At 40.9% G+C, this 21,387-nt stretch overlaps 1 protein-coding gene across 1 annotated transcript; it reads right to left on the reverse strand.

Moving 5' to 3' along the window:
• Window positions 1-318: 318 nt before the first annotated feature.
• slc13a5b (solute carrier family 13 member 5b) lies at window positions 319-17,686 on the reverse strand. The gene is made up of 12 exons (XM_047390755.1): window positions 17,495-17,686; window positions 12,085-12,213; window positions 11,846-11,982; window positions 11,399-11,619; window positions 11,113-11,293; window positions 10,898-11,020; window positions 10,567-10,776; window positions 10,359-10,465; window positions 10,144-10,265; window positions 9,483-9,644; window positions 6,394-6,531; window positions 319-1,725 (listed from the first exon to the last, which is right to left on the reverse strand). The coding sequence occupies exons 1-12, from the start codon at window positions 17,630-17,632 to the stop codon at window positions 1,600-1,602; spliced, it is 1,794 nt and encodes a 597-aa protein (XP_047246711.1). The 5' UTR covers window positions 17,633-17,686; the 3' UTR covers window positions 319-1,599.
• Window positions 17,687-21,387: the final 3,701 nt, after the last annotated feature.

Here is a 21,387-nt window from a genome sequence, read left to right on the forward strand (position 1 = left end):
AACAATCAACATCTGACTGTAAAAGCAAAGGATTAATTTTGAGCCTATGAGATCGCATGGATCACATGAACAAATGACTAAATCACATATTGTTTGATAAATCAAATCACTGTATAAAGTTTTTATAAATGAGAAATTAAAAAGAAATCTGACTGAATAAAAACTTCATTTCTCGTGTAAAATGAAAAAAAAAAACGTACATTTAAATACAACTTGAAATGTTTTTTTTTTGTTTTTTTATCAGTCATAATTACAGTAAGACATAAGGTCTCATATACCTACACATTAGCCCAAATTCCAGAAACACCAAAGTCATAATAACAAGCTGATTTGTCTTTAATATTATCTGAAATGTATTTACATTTTAAAAGCAAAATTTTACTGTTACATTTGGTTGCATTTATACCACCTTACTAACAGGATCATTACTATTTTGCAGAGACTTTCAGTATACATTTCCCTTGAGAAGAGAAAGCAGAATAAGGTTGTTTGACATTTAATAAAAATAAAAAAAAACATTTGCTATATTGAAATCAAGCAAAAGATGCATTAAATATACTATACATCCTTGAGAATAAATTACAGTGCCTTGCAACAGTATTATTACCCCTTTGACTATTACACATTTTGTCATATTACAACCACACATTGCATTGTAGCTACTATATTTTGTTGGGATACTCTGTGATAGACCAACACAAAGTAGAGCATAACTGTAAAATGGAGGGAAAATTATACATTGTTTTGAAAAGCTTTCACAAATAAGAATCGTAAAAGTAAAAATAAAATATCAAAATGAAAATCAGCAGAACAAACTGCACTTAAAAGTCAACTGATTAAAAAATAGTGCCCATCTGTGCATAATTTATTCTGATTATAAGCAAAGCTGTTCAGAAGTTTGTTATAGAACAAACAGCTTCATAAAGACCGAGGGACACTGCAGACAGGTTAGAATACACATGCACAATACACTATAACAAAAGATGTATTATTTTTCTGCCACTTTAACACTATTGGATACTTGTTTTGATCTAATGCAAAAAAAATCAGGTTGAACACATTTGTGGTTATGTGATAAAATGTGAAAAGGCTCAAGCTGTATTAATACGTTTGCAAGACCATGCATATACTGCATGTAAAAAAACTTTCTAAAAACATTTGGCTACATTTATGCAAAATAAAACAAAACTGTAAAAAAAACCTTTCTGAATTCATTTTACAAAATAAGAGTTTTTTCAAATAATACCACCAGAATTAGGTGCTTAGATAAATAATATATCATTTCATTTATTTATGATATAAGGTTTAGAGTTAATAGACATCATTTGGTTTCTGCTATGTAATTTAAGGCATCAGGGGCCTTCATTGAAGTATAATTTCAGTATGATGCAGAAATATTGCTGTATGTTATCCACTCTTACCTAGTTAAATTCACCTCAAGTTTCTGTCACTCTTGACACTCATAACAAAATCCAGACAGCAACATAACACATGATGCTCACTGTTTGGTCCCGTGCTTTCACTCTGGCTTCAGGTGTTTGTCACCTGAGGATGGGGTGGGCAGGGTGTGCATAGATCATGTCTGACTACAAAGGTCGTTCAGACGCCCGTGATGTTGGCCCAGGCAGGGAAAGTGTCCAGGTGAAACATTGCTTTGCCCCAGGTGTTGATGGCCAGCGTAATGCTAATGATGCCAATGATGTTCATAACTATTCCAGTCTTGGCCTGTTGAGAACAATAACAATGGACTAATTTTAAAAGTGTGCTTCATTCACCTGAAGTGGTTAGATCACAAAATATTGTTATGTTGTCTTTATTGAAGGCCTTCTGCTCAGTGATGATAGTTTTTGTAAAACTCTTCACTAAATATGGACTATAACCCTTTGTGGAAGCTACATGAGTTAGCCTGATAAAAAAAATAAAACAGAAGAAAACAGCTGATCTCAGTCTGTCTAGTTGTAATACAAATATGCCTATTAATTGAACTCTGTAACATATTTAGATAATGTGGTGCATGTGACATTTGCTTGTTAAGTGATTTATAACTACAACTGAGTATTGCTTAGAGAAATTAGATCTAACATATTGTTTAGTGCTCTTTGGAGTTGTAGACATAATTGAGGCAGATAGAAAGCAAAACAGACTGAATGTGAATACATATGGCATAAAACTTACCATTGGCTATGAATGTATCACAAAGTGAACTATTATATTAATGATAAAAATAAAGTATACCCTCAATTCTGTGGTTTCACAGTATATATTAAGGCATTATAAAGTGATCTGGTGTTCCCAGATTGTAAAATTATTTAAACCTAACCTGGCGTGTTGAAACCAAACAGATTCCATTTTGTCATTATGTATTAAACAAAGATAGAGTCAACAAGAAAAAGCCAGGTGGAAATACAAAGTACACCTCAGGAACAGTTTGTATAGCCATCTTCAGTAGCAGTGCCTCAAAGACTTTGCTTTCTAACGGACTTCATTGGGCTCTCATATTGTTGTGGAAGACTTTTTGCCCAATTTCCTCTTCAGTGTTCAGCCCATTGAGATTTATAGATATTTGTTAATGCACAGCTATCTTAAAATCCCACAACATCATTTCAATCAGGTACTCCCTGATTATTTTCTTTATTAGCTATCTGCTGTAGATTTCCTGATATCTTTTGGATCACTGACTAATAGCATGACCTAGTTTTGGCCAATCTTTACCTCTTGGTGAGATAGCATCACATTTGATTCCAGCCTACTTTGGTATACAGGGGAGTTCAACATTGACTTGAAGCCTTATGGCTGCATAACTATCCCAAATCATTACTTCTCCACCACCCTGCCTGACAGTTGGCATGGGGTATTTGTGCTAGAATGTTAGTTTTCGCTTAACATAGTTCTGTGCATTATGGCCAACCATCTTTAATTTGGTTTCATCTCCCAAAGGGCATTGTTCCAAACATCTTTTGGTTTAATCAAATGTAACCCTGCAAACATTCTAAACAAGCCATACTTGTTCAGCCTTTATCTAATTATCACCTTCTCTCAATTGAGGTGTGCAAATTCTAAAATTGAGCTTTATTGCTTTTTGCAATTTCTCTGGCCATTACCCGACCTTGGGGTGAATGTTCTGCAGCGTGCATTTCTGGGAACATTGATAACTGTCTTTAATGTTTTGTACTGGTGAATAATATTTCTCACTGTTAATCGATGGACTTCAAAAGTTTTGGAAATTGCATAATTACTCTTCCAAGATTGATGGAGACCAACTATTGCTTCTCTAAGTTCACAGCTGAAACATTTTCTCCTTGGCAAGACCTGCTGTAATAAGTGAACACCTCCATTGTGAGATCAAAAAAGGCTATCTCGTCTTGTGTTAAGCCACATCTAAATGCTCCAGACCAGTAAATTACCAGAATTCCTATTTTCCATGGAATGGTCCCACTCAGATGATAAATTAATCAATTGCATTTGAAAAGCATCACATAAATGCTTTCCAATTTAAACTACAGTAAAAAGCAGTAAGGGTATACTTAGTTTTTTGCAAACCATTTTAAATTTTTTGTTTTGCTTTAGTTTTATAAATAATGCCATTGTAGATAAATACTGGAGATTAGATTTAAATAAGTTTGAAACCTGATAAAGTCCAAATTAATTTATTATGTCCTGAACTTAAAACCAAAAAACAAAATAATACAATTACTTTCTTCAGCATGGGCAAATATTTAGTATTTTAGCTATCCCTTACAGAAAGGAAATAATGACTTATCCAAATAATGTTAAAGGGGTTTGAAGAAAGCCTCTGAGAGGGTTTATGTGAAGGTACAGAGGAAGAAAGTGTCCCTATGGGTTAAAACCCATATTGAAAGGGAACAAATAAGCTTTTGTTCTGTTTGTGGTAACCCATACATCCTCTTCAACATTGCAAGAGATGGCCTGGCAGTTTGTTAGTATGATGAAAGTCTCCATTTTGCATGCAACAACCAGGGAAAGGGTGTATTACATTTCAAATTCAAAGATCTCAAGTTATTCCATCCATCCAATGGTAACATTTAAATGGTAAATGCACTTGTGTGGTAAATGCACCTGCACTTGTATAGCGCTTTATCAAGCAACAGAGACCCCAAGTGCTTTACACTACAATCAATCATCCACCCATTTATACACACATTCACAAACTGACAGTGATAGACTACAATGTAGCCACAGCTGCCCTGGGGCAGAATGACAGAGGTGAGGCTGCCATACATAGGTACCACCAAGTCCTCTAAACCCACTGAGTACTCCATCAGCAGGATGGGACTTGGTGGATGAAGTCTCTTGCCCAAGGACACAACGACTGAGATTTAAAGTCATATTGCAAAACTTTGCTCAAGGCCCCTTAAAATTAACTTGTTGACATGGGAGGATCAGTGGCTGAAAATGCTATACCTAGCTCATAAACACATTTTTATTGGTCAACATTAATTAAGAATAAACAGGGTAAACTGGAAACCTCAGCATAGTTTCTCCCACACACTTGGAAGGAGACATGGAGACAATGATTAGGGTAATTATTCAGTTTAAACTGCATCTTAGTCACTAGATGTCACTACAGGTCCTTCTCAAAATATTAGCATATTGTGATAAAGTTCATTATTTTCCATAATGTAACGATGGAAATTTAACATTCATATATTTTAGATTCATTGCACACTAACTGAAATATTTCAGGTCTTTTATTGTCTTAATACGGATGATTTTGGCATACAGCTCATGAAAACCCAAAATTCCTATCTCACAAAATTAGCATATCATTAAAAGGGTCTCTAAACGAGCTATGAACCTAATCATCTGAATCAACGAGTTAACTCTAAACACCTGCAAAAGATTCCTGAGGCCTTTAAAACTCCCAGCCTGGTTCATCACTCAAAACCCCAATCATGAGTAAGACTGCCGACCTGACTGCTGTCCAGAAGGCCACTATTGACACCCTCAAGCAAGAGGGTAAGACACAGAAAGAAATTTCTGAACGAATAGGCTGTTCCCAGAGTGCTGTATCAAGGCACCTCAGTGGGAAGTCTGTGGGAAGGAAAAAGTGTGGCAGAAAACGCTGCACAACGAGAAGAGCTGACCGGACCCTGAGGAAGATTGTGGAGAAGGGCCAATTGTAGACCTTGGGTGACCTGCAGAAGCAGTGGACTTAGTCTGGAGTAGAAACATCCAGAGCCACCGTGCACAGGCGTGTGCAGGAAATGGGCTACAGGTGCCGCATTCCCCAGGTCAAGCCACTTTTGAGCCAGAAACAGCGGCAGAAGCGCCTGACCTGGGCTACAGAGAAGCAGCATTGGACTGTTGCTCAGTGGTCCAAAGTACTTTTTTCGGATGAAAGCAAATTCTGCATGTCATTCGGAAATCAAGGTGCCAGAGTCTGGAGGAAGACTGGGGAGAAGGAAATGCCAAAATGCCAGAAGTCCAGTGTCAAGTACCCACAGTCAGTGATGGTCTGGGGTGCCGTGTCAGCTGCTGGTGTTGGTCCACTGTGTTTTATCAAGGGCAGGGTCAATGCAGCTAGCTATCAGGAGATTTTGGAGCACTTCATGCTTCCATCTGCTGAAAAGCTTTATGGAGATGAAGATTTCATTTTTCAGCACGACCTGGCACCTGCTCACAGTGCCAAAACCACTGGTAAATGGTTTACTGACCATGGTATCACTGTGCTCAATTGGCCTGCCAACTCTCCTGACCTGAACCCCATAGAGAATCTGTGGGATATTGTGAAGAGAACGTTGAGAGACTCAACACCCAACACTCTGGATGAGCTAAAGGCCGCTATCGAAGCATCCTGGGCCTCCATAAGACCTCAGCAGTGCCACAGGCTGATTGCCTCCATGCCACGACGCATTGAAGCAGTCATTTCTGCAAAAGGATTCCCGACCAAGTATTGAGTGCATAACTGTACATGATTATTTGAAGGTTGACGTTTTTTGTATTAAAAACACTTTTCTTTTATTGGTCGGATGAAATATGCTAATTTTGTGAGATAGGAATTTTGGGTTTTCATGAGCTGTATGCCAAAATCATCCGTATTAAGACAATAAAAGACCTGAAATATTTCAGTTAGTGTGCAATGAATCTAAAATATATGAATGTTAAATTTTTATCATGACATTATGGAAAATAATGTACTTTATCACAATACGCTAATATTTTGAGAAGGACCTGTAAATCAAACCTAAAAAATTTATCTGTTTTTATGCTTTTCACAACATGTTTTATAAAACTGCTTAGGCTGCACCTATAAATGACATTAAATACAGGTTGTGGAGTCCTAATTGTATAACAGGAGCAGCAAAGTCATAGCACCTTCAGATTCAGCATATTATTTACAAAATAACCTCCACAATCAACTGTCGTACTCACCATGTCAGCAACCTTGAGGTGTCCATATGAGAACACTATGGCATTAGGAGGGGTGGCAACGGGCAGCATGAAGGCAAATGAGGCACTCAGAGTACAGGGCACCATGACGTACAGCGGATTGATTCCAATGGACTGAGACTGCAATAATCACAAAGGAGGTTTTTAAGAGTTTAAGGCAGGGATGAACACAGACGTGATCACAAAATCCTCCACTCCTCTATATGGCTATTTTTCTTCAACCGCAATCACTGACTCATAACTCTGAATGAAATGTGTGCAATTCTGCACGAAGTGAAAACTCTCATTAGGTGGGTGTAATTAAGATGTAATACCCGCTGGCCGCTGAGTCATGACATCCAAAATAGAAAAGTGCTACATATGAACAAGATAATGGCACACTGCTGCGACCCAGAGAACATTACTGAGTGGAATTTGCTTCTGAATTGCATATCATGGGACAAAAAAGGCTTGAACAAGCGCACAGCAATTTCTGTTTCTCAAAATAAACAAGGAGTGAAAAGAAATAAACTTTATATTTAGACTAAACTGTATATCACCTAACCACAATGACAGTGTCTAGGTAAATAGATTTTGTTTTAATCAAAGATTCACTTGACATAATGACACATAATGCAACGAGCCACAAACTATTAGCCCAAATCGTCATTTCTGAAGTTTTAGCTTTGAGTATCTGATTAATCATTCTTAGCCTCCTGTTTTTATATTGAGCTAGCTTGCACATGCAGTGACTTGCAACAATATGCATTCCCCTTCAACTTTTTTGCAGTTTATCAAATTAAAAGCACAAACTTTAATGTATTTTATTGGAATTTTTGTGATAGATCAGTGCATACTAGTACATAATTTTGAAGTGAAAGGAAACACATGCATAGTTTTCTTCTTTTTTTAACAAATAAGAGTCTAAAAAAGACTCATTTACATTCAACCACACTAAGTCACTGTAGGTGTTTATTACCTAAGGATGGGGAGGGCAGGCCTTTTACTGCATTTACAAAAAGTCTTAAATCTCCACCAGTTTTGCCCACCAAGACACAAAGGAATTAATTCAAGTACACAGTGAGCAACAGATATCATATAAATATAGAAGGTATACACACACCATCCTCATTTAGACATGAGTCAATGATATGTTTACTTGTAGCTGTAATTTCTAACTATATATTTCTTCTAGGTTTAGACAGGCAGCAACAATGCCAGGCCTAGATGTGGTCTAGGCTTAGACCTGAAATTAATATTAAACAATGAAGTTGTACAGGCTGTGCTATGACAGCAAGATGTTTCCGTGATACCTTCAGGAACCAAGTTCAGTTTGTTGCAATGAAAAAGTTCACAAATTTCAGACAGAACTAAACACAAAACCTTTGTAACAGAGAGAGGAAGCTCTTGTGACAGAATGACACCCAGGCAGATGATTAACTTAACTCATTGAAGTGTCTGAAGTTCAATGCTATGTGGGTCTATAGTTTCTTTTTTTTTTTTGCTTAAATCAGTCTCAACTAAAACATGTATACATTTAGACTTGTAATAAATGTCTAAAATGTTCACTTTTAGATGTACACTTTTCTAAATATCAAACAAATTTAGCCTAGACATCATTGAACTGTTTAAACATTGTTTGGATGGATTTCTTTTACAAATGTCACTGGGCATTAGGATTGGATGGACAGTCTTAGTTGGGTTTGAGTCTTGGTCATTCTAACACCTGAATATGTTTTGACCTAAACTATTCCCATACAGCTGTAGTTGTATTAAATGATTCTTGTCCTGTTGGGTGACAGGGGAACTTTTGCCCCAGTGTTGAGTCGTTCGCAGCCACTAACAAGGTTTGTCCTACATGCATCTTCCTATCCACTCTGACCAAGCTTTGTGACCCTGCTGCAGAAAAGTATCCCAAATGCATGATGTTACCACCACTATATTTCCCCGTAGTGATGGGGTGTTCAGGGTTGATGTGTAGTGCAGTTTTCTGCCATTCAGGGCATTTTGCATGTTGGCCAAAAACTTCAATTTTGGCATTGTCTAAACCGAGTACCTTCTGTTTGTTGTGTGCCCTACTTGTGTTGTGGCAAACTGCTGTGGCAAACTACTACATCATACTGCGTCTTCATACAACTAATAGTAATCCAGTCTACAGATTCTCTTTCATGAGCTGTGGATTGCTGAGGCGTCTTCAAAGTTACCACGGGTCTCTCAGGTGCGTCTTGTGGTAGATTGTTTACTCATTATCGGTACCCTTAGTTTCTAAGTTTAGGTAGATGACTATTTTTCGGTAGGTTTGTAGCTGTGCTATTCTCTTTCAGATGAGGGATTGAGGAATGCTCCATGAGGTGTTTACAGCTTGGGATATTGTTTTAAAAATAATGCTGTGTTAAACATCTCCGCACATTCATCTCCAACCTATATAGTGTGTTTCTGTCCTCAGAGTATTCGAGGATAAACAATAATATAAGCTACGCTTTTCACTTTATTGTCTAAAAAAATAAATAAAATGAAAAAAACATTTATAATTTTCCTTCCACTTTGTGTGGGTTTATCACGCAGAATGCATTGAGGTTTATGGTTGTAATGTGACAAAATGTAAAAAACTTCAATGGGTATAAATAGTTTTGCAAGGCACTGTGTTCGTGCAGATTCTTAGCTTTGCCCTTAAAAGATATTAGTTTGAATATCCCAATTAGGCATTGTCTTTTGTAAAATTATCTGTGCCATCTGTATAATGGTCAGCCAGTAGGCACAATAATGTCATTCTTCAGCTGCTTTCTGGCAGCCAGACGGTGCAGTGGGCTGTACTGGTGTACTTGGCAGGTTATTAATGGGGTGAGGGCCTCACTGTGGAGAACTGAACATATTCACCCTGCATAACCAACAAGAGAGCTTGCCAAACATGGGAAAGTAGGCCAGTTCCAGTGGGAGACTAGTGAAATCAGCTAAGAACTCCAGGAAAGATCTTAGCTAAATTACCCACTGCGGCCAGGCATAATTGCATGTCTCACACAGTCTTAGAAACCGTCACTGATTTTACGTTGATTCCCATAATTTTATTTAACTTTCTCTATGATAGCTCTTACCATTGAGGCTAAGACAGGTAGGAACAGCGTTGCAGTCGCCACATTACTGGTGCACTCTGTGAAAGTACCAATTAGTAGGCATATTATGATAGCAATTCCCCAAGGAGGGATGTTCTGCAGGGGAGTCATTTGGTCTCCTATCCACTTTGAGAGTCCTGATACCTGAAAGCAGAAAAAGGTAAGGTAGGATGGGGTTGGGGTCATCCATTTTGGTCAGACAGACCAACTGGGCTGCACAGTTTGACATAGTTTTTTTTTCCCCTTTTCCCCATCTAGATAGTTTAGAGACAGGAGTTATGTTAAATCCCATCATCATTTGAAGGAGCTAATTGTAGGCATTATATGAGTGGTTTAAGTTGTTTGGATAAGTTATTGTATAATTATTTACATTGTTCCATCATAACCTACACCACAAACAACTATGTATAAAAGTATACAAATGTTTGAGCTAATATAGGTTTACTTTAAGCTATTGGCTGTTTGATGAATGATAAGTAAATTTCTGTTTTATGCACAAAGTATTATCTTAGACCTTTAATGACGTTGGTTGCAGAAGATAATTAGGAAGAATAAGCTCAACATTATTTTACATAGTTTAAGCTAGTGTTGGGTAATGTAACAAAACATAATCCAATGCAATGTAACTGTTCTTGCTACTTACTTCACTCCCCTTAGCGAGGGCAAACCCACCCCCAAGGAGAAGCACAATGCCCCATGGCAACTTCTTTTGGGCAACTTTCCAAGTGAGGAGTCGTGGTGTTGAGCCAGAGGACTGTTGCGTTGCTGCAGATTGAAAAACAATAAACACGGGAAACAAAATATTACAGAGTACGCTTCTTTTTATCTACAGTTTATTCTTCCAGAATGATGCCTTACTTGTGTCAAAACTTTGAGTTCTACATGAACAGAATCGTGGTAGTTCAGAGGGTAGGACAAAGAGCAGAATGGCCACAAAGATCGCGACTGTGGCATCTGTTACATATCTTGGAGGTTAAAGGAAAGAAGAAATTCTGTCATCAACTAAATTCATGTATGAATTTTGGGTTTCTGTGCAAAATCAGAATAGAAAAGTGTAAGTACACACTCTGCTTTGGAGTTGAGACCTGAAGCCCAGCCGTGAACAAACCCTGGATCTCTTGAGAACCAAAGGATCACCAGCAAAACAAAGAGACTCATGACACTTATCTCTCCGAAACTCATGGGCCCCAGCTGACGATATTGCTCATGGATCACGTTATAAGCGGCAATATCCTTTTCTGTCTTGGTTGCCCCACAGCCCCATGTTTTCCTGAAACTAAAGGAATAACACTGAAATCAGAATTTTTGTCACCTCTACAGTGAAACATACTGCTAATGCAAGAAACATTTTAAATTTTCTGTCTCAAAAATTAGGCTTTAGCCATGATAAGACTCACTTGAATCCCATGAAGACAAACTGCAGCCAGAGCCAGGCTAATGTCAACATGAGTATCATGTTTGGGAATGCAAATCCAAACCAGGAGGCAAAGTTAATTACATCTTCATTTTCGGGAAACAGTCTGAAGAAACATTGAAAGAGAGTGAGCTATATTGAAAAAAAAAAATGATTCTAGAAAAAAGTTGTGCTTGTAACTCATAAGAACTCACTCACTGGTTCATTTGTCCCTTAAGCACCAGATTGGGACCAGTTCCTGTCAGTGTGGCGGTGCCTCCGATGCTGGCAGCATAACAAACACACAAGGTCATCCCTTTCCCTATTCTCCGCCTCTCCATTGCCTCCTTATGCCTGGCAACCTCTACTGAGGCATCTAAGAAAGTCACCACCACTGGGCCTTTAAACAAAGGGGGAGGAATGAAAGAGCTTTCATTACTGCTAGCCAATTTCTCCTGATTTTTTTTCCTCTTGTAGTAAAACATGGTTCTCAACAACTGCTCACCATGTCTGTCATTCTCTTTTTCTGTCTGTACAGGTGGTTTGTTGTCAGTCTCTGATGTCTGGACGTGTTCATCTGAGCTCAGGATGTGTGGCACGTCTTTTTCACTGTTGTTGAGCTGATCCAACACTGCTTGGACAATAGGCACCATCATCGCTGTGGTAGCTGTGTTACTGATCCACATTGACAAGAATGCTGTAACTCCCATGAAACCCAGCATCAACCTGTCAGAAACATAAAAAAACATTTTTAAATCAAAGTGTCCTATGATGGACCAGCAACTTCTCTGAACTGAAGATGTAAAATCAATTTATGATGCAGTTAAAAACTTGAATATAGCGCCCTTATCTACAGTATACTCGCTCTTCTGTTAGCTGATTAGAGAGGCTTAAGACATACAGGTCTTGACAATGAAAACTGCGGTTGTATGCCTGTCCCCAAGCTACTTACAGTGCTGGACGTACACCAACAAGAAGCAGCACCCTTAGAGCTATGCGTTTGTGCAAATTCCAGTGCTCCACAGCCACAGCAACCAGCAGTCCTCCCACAAATAACAAGTTTGTGTCCTTCAAGTACTGCATACCCACCTGAGAAAGATGGATCATATAGAATTTAATATAATTTCTGGCAAATTAAAATATTTCTTGTAATGAAGAACGATCTGACATAATGCGTGTTTTTTGCCTTACATCTTTAGACTGCATAATGCCAAATAATGGAAAAAGGACAGCTGGGAGAAGGGATGTCACAGCAAGTGGCAGTACCTCTGTGCACCAGTACACCGCCATCAAGATGATCACATAGGCACATTCTGCCTCCTGCATGAACCCATAAAGACATGCAAAAACAGGTTTTTATAATGCAATGGCTAATTTGATTTCAAATTCGCACTCGTCATCTTCCGCTTTATGCGGGACTGGGTCGCGGGGGCAGCAGACTCAGCAGAGACGCCCAGACGTCCTTCTCCCCAGACACCAGCTCCTCCGGGGGGAGTCCAAGGCGTTCCCAGGCCAGCCGAGAGACATAGTCCCTCCAGCGTGTCCTGGGCCGTCCCCTGAGCCTCCTCCCGGTGGGACGTGCCTGGAACAACTCCCGAGGAAGGCGTCCAGGAGGTATCCGGTACAGATGCCTGAGCCACCTCAACTGGCTCCTCTCGATGTGGAGGAGCAGCGGCTCTACTCCGAGCCCCTCCCAGATGGCTGAGCTCCTCACCCTATCTCTAAGGGAGTGCCCGGCCACCCTACGGAGGAAGCTCATTTCAGCCACTTGTATCCGGGCTCTCGTTCTTTCGGTCATGACCCAAAATTCATGGCCATAGGTGAGGGTAGGAATGTAGACCGACCGGTAAATCACCACAACGGACCGGCACAGCGCCCCCATTACTGTGGCAGCCGCACCGATCCGTCTGTCAATCTCCCGCTCCATTCTTCCCTCACTCGTGAACAAGACCCCGAGATACGTAAACTCCTCCACTTGAGGCAGGAACTCCCCTACAACCTGAAGAGGACAAGCCACCCTTTTCCGGTCGAGAACCATGGCCTCGGATTTGGAGGAGCTGATTTTCATCCCTGCCACTTCACACTCGGCTGCGAACCAGCCCAGTGCGTGCTGTAGGTCTTGGCTAGAGGGGGCAAGCAGGACCACGTCATCTGCAAAAAGAAGACACGAAATCCTCTGGTCCCCAAACCAGACCCGCTCCGGCCCTTGGCTGCGCCTAGAAATCCTGTCCATAAAAGTTATGAACAGGACGGGTGACAAAGGGCAGCCCTGCCGGAGTCCAACATGCTCCAGGAACAGGTCCGACTTAGTGCCGGCAATGCGAACCAAACTCCTGCTCCGCTTGTACAGAGACCGGATGGCCCCTAGTAAAGGGCCCCCGATTCCATACTCCTGGAGCACCCCCCACAGGGCATCACGAGGGACACAGTCGAATGCTTTCTCCAGGTCCACAAAACACATGTGGACCGGTTGGGCAAACTCCCATGAACCCTCGAGTACCCTGTAGAGGGTATAGAGCTGGTCCAGTGTTCCACGGCCGAAACGAAAACCACACTGCTCCTCCTGAAGCCGAGGTTTGACTATCGGCCGGACTCTCCTCTCCAATGCCCTGGCGTAGGTCTTACCAGGGAGGCTGAGGAGTGTGATCCCCCTGTAGTTGGAACACACCATCCGGTCACCCTTCTTATGAAGGGGGACCACCACCCCAGTATGCCAATCCAGAGGCACTGTCCCCGTCTGCCACGCAATGTTGAAGAGGCGTGTCAACCATGACAGCCCCACAACATCCAAAGACTTGAGGTACTCAGGGCGGATCTCATCCAACACCGAAGCCCTGCCACCGCGGAGCTTTTTAACCACCTCGGTGACTTCAGCCTGGGTGATGAAAGAGTCCAACCCCGAGTCCCCAGCCTCTGTTTCCACCAGGGAATGCATGATGGCAGGATTGAGGAGATCCTCGAAGTACACCTTCCACCGCTCGATAATGTCCCCAGTCGAGGTCAGCAGCTCCCCACCCCCACTGTAAACAGTGTTGGCGAGACACTGCTTCCCCCTTCTGAGGCGCTGGACGGTTTGCCAGAATCGCTTCGGGGCCAACCGGTAGTCCTTCTCCATGGCAACACCGAACTGCTCCCAGGTCCGGGTTTTTGCCTCTGCCACCGCCTGGGCCGCAGCACGCTTGGCCCCACGGTACCCGTCAGCCGCCACAGGAGTCCCTCAAGCCAACCACAGCTGATAGGACTCCTTCTTCAGCTTGACAGTGTCCCTTACTGCCGGTGTCCATCACCGGGTTCGGGGATTGCCGCCGCGACAGGCACCGCAGACCTTACATCCGCAGCTACGGGCAGCAGCATCGACAATAGATGCGGAGAACATGGTCCACTCGGACTCTATGTCTCCAACATCCCTCGGAATCTGGTCAAAGCTCTCCCAGAGGTGAGAGTTGAATACATCCCTGGACAAGGGTCCGCCAGACGTTCCCAGCAGACCCTCACTATGTGCTTGGGCCTGCCAAGTCTGTCCGGCTTTCCCCTCCCCCAGCGGATCCAACTCACCACCAGGTGGTGATCAGTGGACAGCTCAGCCCCTCTCTTCACCCGTTGAAGTCCCCCAGCAGAATAATCGAGTCCCCAGGAGGGGCACTATCCAGCACCCCCAACAGGGACGCCAAGAAGGCCGGGTACTCCGCACTACCACTTGGCCCATAGGCTGAAATGATAGTCAGAGACCTCTCCCCAGCCCGAAGGCGCAGGGATGCGACCCTCTCATCCACTGGGGTAAACCCCAACACTAGACAGCTGAGCTGGGGGGCGACAAGCAAACCCACCCCAGCCCGCCGCCTCTCCCTGTGGGCCACTCCAGACTAGAAGAGAGTCCAGCCCCTCTCGAGGAGATGGGTTCCAGAGCCCATGCTGTGGGTGGAGGCGAGCCCGACTATTTCTAGTCAATATCTCTCGACCTCCAGCACAAGCTCAGGCTCCCCCTTCGTCCGCTGCCCAATCCTCTTTGTCCCTCACGGTTCCCCCTGCAGGTGGTGGGCCCATTGGGGGATGGTCTCGCGTTCGGGCTTGGCCCGGCTGGGTCCCGCGAGGAGCAACCCAGCCACCAGGTGCTCTCCGACGAGTCCCGACCCCAGGCCTGGCTCCAGGGTGGGACCCCGGCTCCGCCGTACCGGGCGACGTCACATGCCTCGATTTTGTAGTCGTCATGAGGGGTTCTTGAACCACTCTTTGTCTGACCCGTCACCTAGAGCCTGTTTGCCATGGGAGACCCTTGGGCATTTAGGCCCCAGACAACATAGCCTCTAGGATCATTCGAGCACTCAAACCCCTCCACCACGTTAAGGTGGCGGTTCAAGGAGGGGTTGATTTCAAATTTCTCAGACAAAAGTCACCAAAAAAAACTACAAACATTTCAGATCAGTAATTGTCGTGTCAATTTAAACTGGATGTTATATTGGTTCAAAGGGTGAAGATAAGTTTCTTCTATTGTTTTTGGTCACATAAACACTTTCTGCACTGCAGACCTCTGAGCAGAAGTTTATGGAGTGCCAAGAGTGCCACAACATAATAAATCATCAAATTATTTATTTATGTGAAATCCTATTGAATTATATTAATATTTATTCAGTTATTTCAAAATTCTTGTTGTGCAATGTCCACAAAATGCTTTAAACTCTGTGATTGTGGCTCCTGAATTAGACCTTAACCTTAACATCTGATTGGTTAACCTTAGGGTTAAGTCTACTTCAGACCTAATATGTTGACCACATCAGTGTTTGCTCCAACCACTGGTTAGATGGAAAAGTCTGCCAGAAAAAAAAAATTTCAAAAGTGTTTCAGCGCACTGCTATAAGATAGGTAATTTATTTGTGAAATAATTGCCATTTGCTTTTTCTAAATATCACAGATTCAAACCGCTTGCTCATCCCTCATTTTCATGAAAAAATATATATTTAACATTCTTTTAGATTAAACCTGAGCATTACTAAACTTTAAACATTCCTGCCTAATCCATTTAACATTTTGATTCTTCATATAAAAAAAACTAAATAAAGACACACTTATCAATGCAGAGTCACGGGGACGCTGGTGCCAATCTCCAGCAGTCATTAGACTAGAGGCAGGGTGCATCCTGGACAGGTTGCCTGTCCATCACAGAGACACACAATCAGGGACAAAAAGGCTCACATCTAAGGACAATTTAGAGAGACCAATTAACCCAGTAGTCATGTTTTCTGGACTGTGGGAGGAAGCCGGAGTACCCGGAGAGAACCCCCTCATGCATGAAAAGAACATCCAAAAGCTGAAGCAGGTCAGTTAATTCTAATAGTTTTGATTTTAGAAGCAGTGTATTTGTGTCACTTATGATCCCTATAACCATTTTTCTGAAATTGCTTTTATTTTTGGCAAACTGTTTCCCCCTATACATCTGTATAATAATTCTGACATGGTAGAAGAAGTGCATGTTCTAACTTGTGTTTGGATGGTTTGTGGTCCAGAAGGTTTTAATCTCCTTATTAAATAAAATCCTCTCGCTGTGTCATTCTTACGGTTTTTTTCTAAGGCTGCCAGCGAGCTTAATCATCAACATGTATTCAAACCTGAATATAAGTTTTATGTTTGTTATGTAAAGAATATGAATTTCATTTTACATTGATTCAATGATAACTTGTTAGTGTAAAATACATTTGTCATTTTTTAACCATATCTGGTAACTATTTGTACACTATGACAAAAAATTATTTGTGCGATCTGCAAACATTACACATGATTGTTCTATTAAAACCCTAAAAATGTTGCATATATAGAGAGAGAGAGAACAAAATGTTTTAGACCTAAGGACAGAGCCTGCAAGCAATGTTGAATACAAACATGAATATTTATCTTCTCCCAACTTTACAATTTTGTTCTCAAGTAAAATACATAAGTGAACACATTTAAGTAATTCTCTAATGATTTATCACGTTTTTGATTAGTGGCACTTTTGGACCTCGATAGAATAGCTTCCCTTTCAGTGTAATATTTTTTTTACATATTAATTCGATTCTTAAAATAATTTAAAACACTTTTTTTCACATAAAGAATATATCTGTTGCTTATAGGAACATTAGGTAATGTTAGCAGACCTACAACTACTTTGTGGTCTTGTCTATGGCCGCTGTGCATTATAGCAGTTTATCCCTGCTAACATAACATGCCTGCAGACTGTATGTCCCTGTCACATGTAGAGGTAACGATGTGGACAGAGCCCTTTGACTATGCGTGTTCCCACGCTGCACTTGACAGTTCATGCTAACAAAAATAAGCAGTTAAAACAACAGGACTTTGGTGTGCACTGTGCAGCCTCCGGGAACACTACGCACTTCTCATGCACTGCGCTCCTCAATGCGCTGGCAACAGGTGCAAGGAAATTGTCGATGCATTTCTTAGAGAAGTTTTTCATTGCATCAATGGTCAAAAATACAGACAATCCAAAAAAAAAAAAAAAAAAAAAACTCCTTTCCTGCCATTATCCAACATTTTTCTCCTTGACTTTCTTTCCTATAACAAAGTTTTATCAGTTAATCCATCGTATATTAACAGCAAAATAAGTACATACCGAAGTTCCGATCACCAAAGGCAGCGGAAGGAGAACACATGGAGTTAAAAAGAGGATAAGATCGTTCTTAACAGAGCAAAGAAATCTGAAGAAACCCATCCTGAAGGACAACTGAGGAATAGAGAGCTTGAACACCATGGATAGAGAATTTGACGCATGGAGGGAGAGAGGAGGAGAGTCCCACAGCAAATAAAAGAAAAGAAAGAGGGAGCCGAATCACAATGAGGAGTGAGTCCGACGGTGAGAGGGATAAATGCGCTCTCCAACATAAAAAAAAAATCCTGATCAACAGGAGTTTTTCCTTATACAGCGCACAGTTGTCCTTTGTGTTTTGGCCCAAATCAATTTCTTTGTTTCCCTTTTTAAAATTGATCACTTGTAGAGAACTGCTGATCAAGCAGCTGTAAAGTAACAGACTGCAATTCTTTCTTTATGGTTGATATCAGAATGTTATCAGTTTATTCAGGAAGATAAGACTACCAACCGCTGCACAGACACACAGACCAGACAGTGTACAGTGGTGAATATACAGGGGTTGGACAATGAAATTGAAACACCTGGTTTTAGACCACAATAATTTCTTAGTTTGGTGTAGGGTCTCATTTTGCGGTCAATACAGCGTCAATTTGTCTTGGGAATGACATATACAAGTCCTGCACAGTGGTCAGAGGGATTTTAAGCCATTCTTCTTGCAGGATAGTGGCCAGGTCACTACGTGATACTGGTGGAGGAAAACGTTTCCTGACTCGCTCCTCCAAAACACTCCAAAGTGGCTCAATAATATTTAGATCTGGTGACTGTGCAGGCCATGGGAGATGTTCAACTTCACTTTCATGTTCATCAAACCAATCTTTCACCAGTCTTGCTGTGTGTATTGGTGCACATGGTCCTCAAGAATGGTTCGGTAGTCCTTGGCAGCCGGTCAACAAAAACAAATGCGTTCACAATCAGTAACTACAGGGGTTGGACAATGAAACTGAAACACCTGGTTTTAGACCACAATAATTTCTTAGTTTGGTGTAGGGTCTCATTTTGTGGTCAATACAGCATCAATTCATCTTGGGAATGACATATACAAGTCCTGCACAGTGGTCAGAGGGATTTTAAGCCATTCTTCTTGCAGGATAGTGGCCAGGTCACTACGTGATACTGGTGGAGGAAAACGTTTCCTGACTCGCTCCTCCAAAACACCCCAAAGTGGCTCAATAATATTTAGATCTGGTGACTGTGCAGGCCATGGGAGATGTTCTACTTCACTTTCATGTTCATCAAACCAATCTTTCCCCAGTCTTGCTGTGTGTATTGGTGCATTGTCATCCTGATACACGGCACCGCCTTCAGGATACAATGTTTGAACCATTGGATGCACATGGTCCTCAAGAATGGTTTGGTAGTCCTTGGCAGTGACGCGCCCATCTAGCACAAGTATTGGGCCAAGGGAATGCCATGATAAGGTCGCCCAAACCATCACTGATCCACCACCATGCTTCACTCTGGGCATGCAACAGTCTGGGTGGTACGCTTCTTTGGGGCTTCTCCACACCGTAACTCTCCTGGATGTGGGGAAAACAGTAAAGGTGGACTCATCAGAGAACAATACATGTTTCACATTGTCCACAGCCCAAGATTTGCGCTCCTTGCACCATTGAAACTGATGTTTGGCATTGGCATGAGTGACCAAAGGTTTGGCTATAGCAGCCCGGCCGTGTATATTGACCCTGTGGAGCTCCCGACGGACAGTTCTGGTGGAAACAGGAGAGTTCAGGTGCACATTTAATTCTGCCCTGATTTGGGCAGCCGTGGTTTTATGTTTTTTGGATACAATCCGGGTTAGCACCCAAACATCCCTTTCAGACAGCTTCCTCTTGCGTCCACAGTTAATCCTGTTGAATGTGGTTCGTCCTTCTTGGTGGTATGCTGACATTACCCTGGATACCGTGGCTCTTGATACATCACAAAGACTTGCTGTCTTGGTCACAGATGCACCAGCAAGACGTGCACCAACAATTTGTCCTCTTTTGAACTCTGGTATGTCACCCATAATGTTGTGTGCATTTCAATATTTTGAGCAAAACTGTGCTCTTACCCTGCTAATTGAACCTTCACACTCTGCTCTTACTGGTGCAATGTGCAATCAATGAAGACTGGCTACCAGGCTGGTCCAATTTAGCCATGAAACCTCCCACACTAAAATGACAGGTGTTTCAGTTTCATTGTCCAACCCCTGTAGAGTTATAAGGAAATTGTAGGAGTACACTTTTTTTATTTACTCCAACATGGATGGTTCATCTTTGAAATATCCTACAATTAATTCTAAAGAAAAGCAACAAATCATCAATGATACTCAGACACTTTGAAATAGATATCTTTGAGAAGCAACACTTTAGCAGGATTGGTTGAAGGCATGGGCCAGTTTCAGGTTTTCCGATGGTTTCTAAATTGAATAGTTTCAAAACTAATAAACTTCACTTTTGTGCCATTCCTATAGTTTAAAGTGCTCCAAATGAGATGCCAGAGAAAAGGGTGCACGGTTTTAATTGAATGAAAAAATGTATGCATTTAAACATTTTCAGGTAACACCAAAATGTTTAGCAATGAATAACCAAATGCACTTTGCACTTGAAATAAAACCAGAGATAATTATTGTGAATTATTATTGAAATATTCTTTGCATGAGAAGTGGAATTATGTGAAATTAAAGGATTTACAGTAACAGCTGCCCAGAACATGACTTTAGCTTGCTCCTGAAAAACCGGTCAGATCTAAACTATTTCTTTAGCTTTGTAGGAAATGTGTGATTTTCTCTAAAAACATATTTTGTAAGCTTTTCATAAAAACCCCGTACAAGTACTCTGACCTATATGAAAATTACAAAATAACTCCTTCACCTCAAAGTTTGGTGTTTGTTCTCCCCGAAAATGGATTGACTTCATCTACTTCTTTTTAAAAATGAACTTTATTTTACTTTATTTCAGCCTTCTTTAAGGAAGTGTTGTAATCTTCAGGTGCAGGTAGAGAAAGATATTTTCTTTTACATAAACTGTAAAAATTATTTTTACCTTTGAAATTATTCAATATTGTATTATTTCTATAATGCTCTTTACTTTAAAGTCTCATAATTTAACCAATATTTTTCTAACAAACAACAGTTGAATGAACAAAAAATAATAAGCAAGATATTTTGCTAAGCTTATATTTATCTTTTGTAACTATTGAATAAGTAATCTGGTTCCACCATTCTTTCAACACTATGATATAGCCTATACTGTATCTTATTTCTCGAGTATTATCTTGTTTATAGATCATAGTCAGAAACTATTTTGAATCTGTAATCTGGTTTTCTCCAGAGACACAAAGGTAATAATTCATTTAAAATGTCATTGCATTACTTCACATGGGTGGTCATTTATATCATTTTGCAGTATTACATTATCTATCCATCAATATTTGTGAACTAACAAATGATTGTCATCACAATTATAGCCATTTATCAGCGTAGATGGGAGGACTCTTAGAATGAGTCGTCACCATTAAAATACTAGAGTCATGTGTAATCAGGGAAGATTAGTAATTCTCCAAATTTTGTTTTTGTCAAATAATACCATTGACTTCTTTACATGTTCGATTAAATGCTGCATGAATTCTATTTAATTTTGTCCAACTGAATTTGTAATAGATGGTCTTACGTTTGTGAAAAAAATAAAATAAATCCTTCTAAACATTGTTTTACATTTATCTGTGTTTAGCTAATAAAAAGGATTGTCAGCCGGTCAACAAAAACAAATGCGTTCACAATCAGTAACTACAGGGGTTGGACAATGAAACTGAAACACCTGGTTTTAGACCACAATAATTTCTTAGTTTGGTGTAGGGTCTCATTTTGCGGTCAATAC

Source organism: Girardinichthys multiradiatus, chromosome 18 (assembly GCF_021462225.1).
Source record: "Girardinichthys multiradiatus isolate DD_20200921_A chromosome 18, DD_fGirMul_XY1, whole genome shotgun sequence".
NCBI classification, from domain to species: Eukaryota; Metazoa; Chordata; class Actinopteri; order Cyprinodontiformes; family Goodeidae; genus Girardinichthys; species Girardinichthys multiradiatus.

Coding starts and splice junctions, on each gene's coding strand:
- slc13a5b (XM_047390755.1), bottom strand. CDS start 17,632: ATGGTGTTCAAGCTCTCTATTCCTCAGTTGTCCTTCAGGATGGGTTTC. Junction 11,983..12,084: donor GCATTATGCAGTCTAAAGAT/GTAAGGCAAAAA, acceptor CATCTTTCTCAG/GTGGGTATGCAGTACTTGAA. Junction 10,266..10,358: donor AACTCAAAGTTTTGACACAA/GTAAGGCATCAT, acceptor TTCAATCTGCAG/CAACGCAACAGTCCTCTGGC.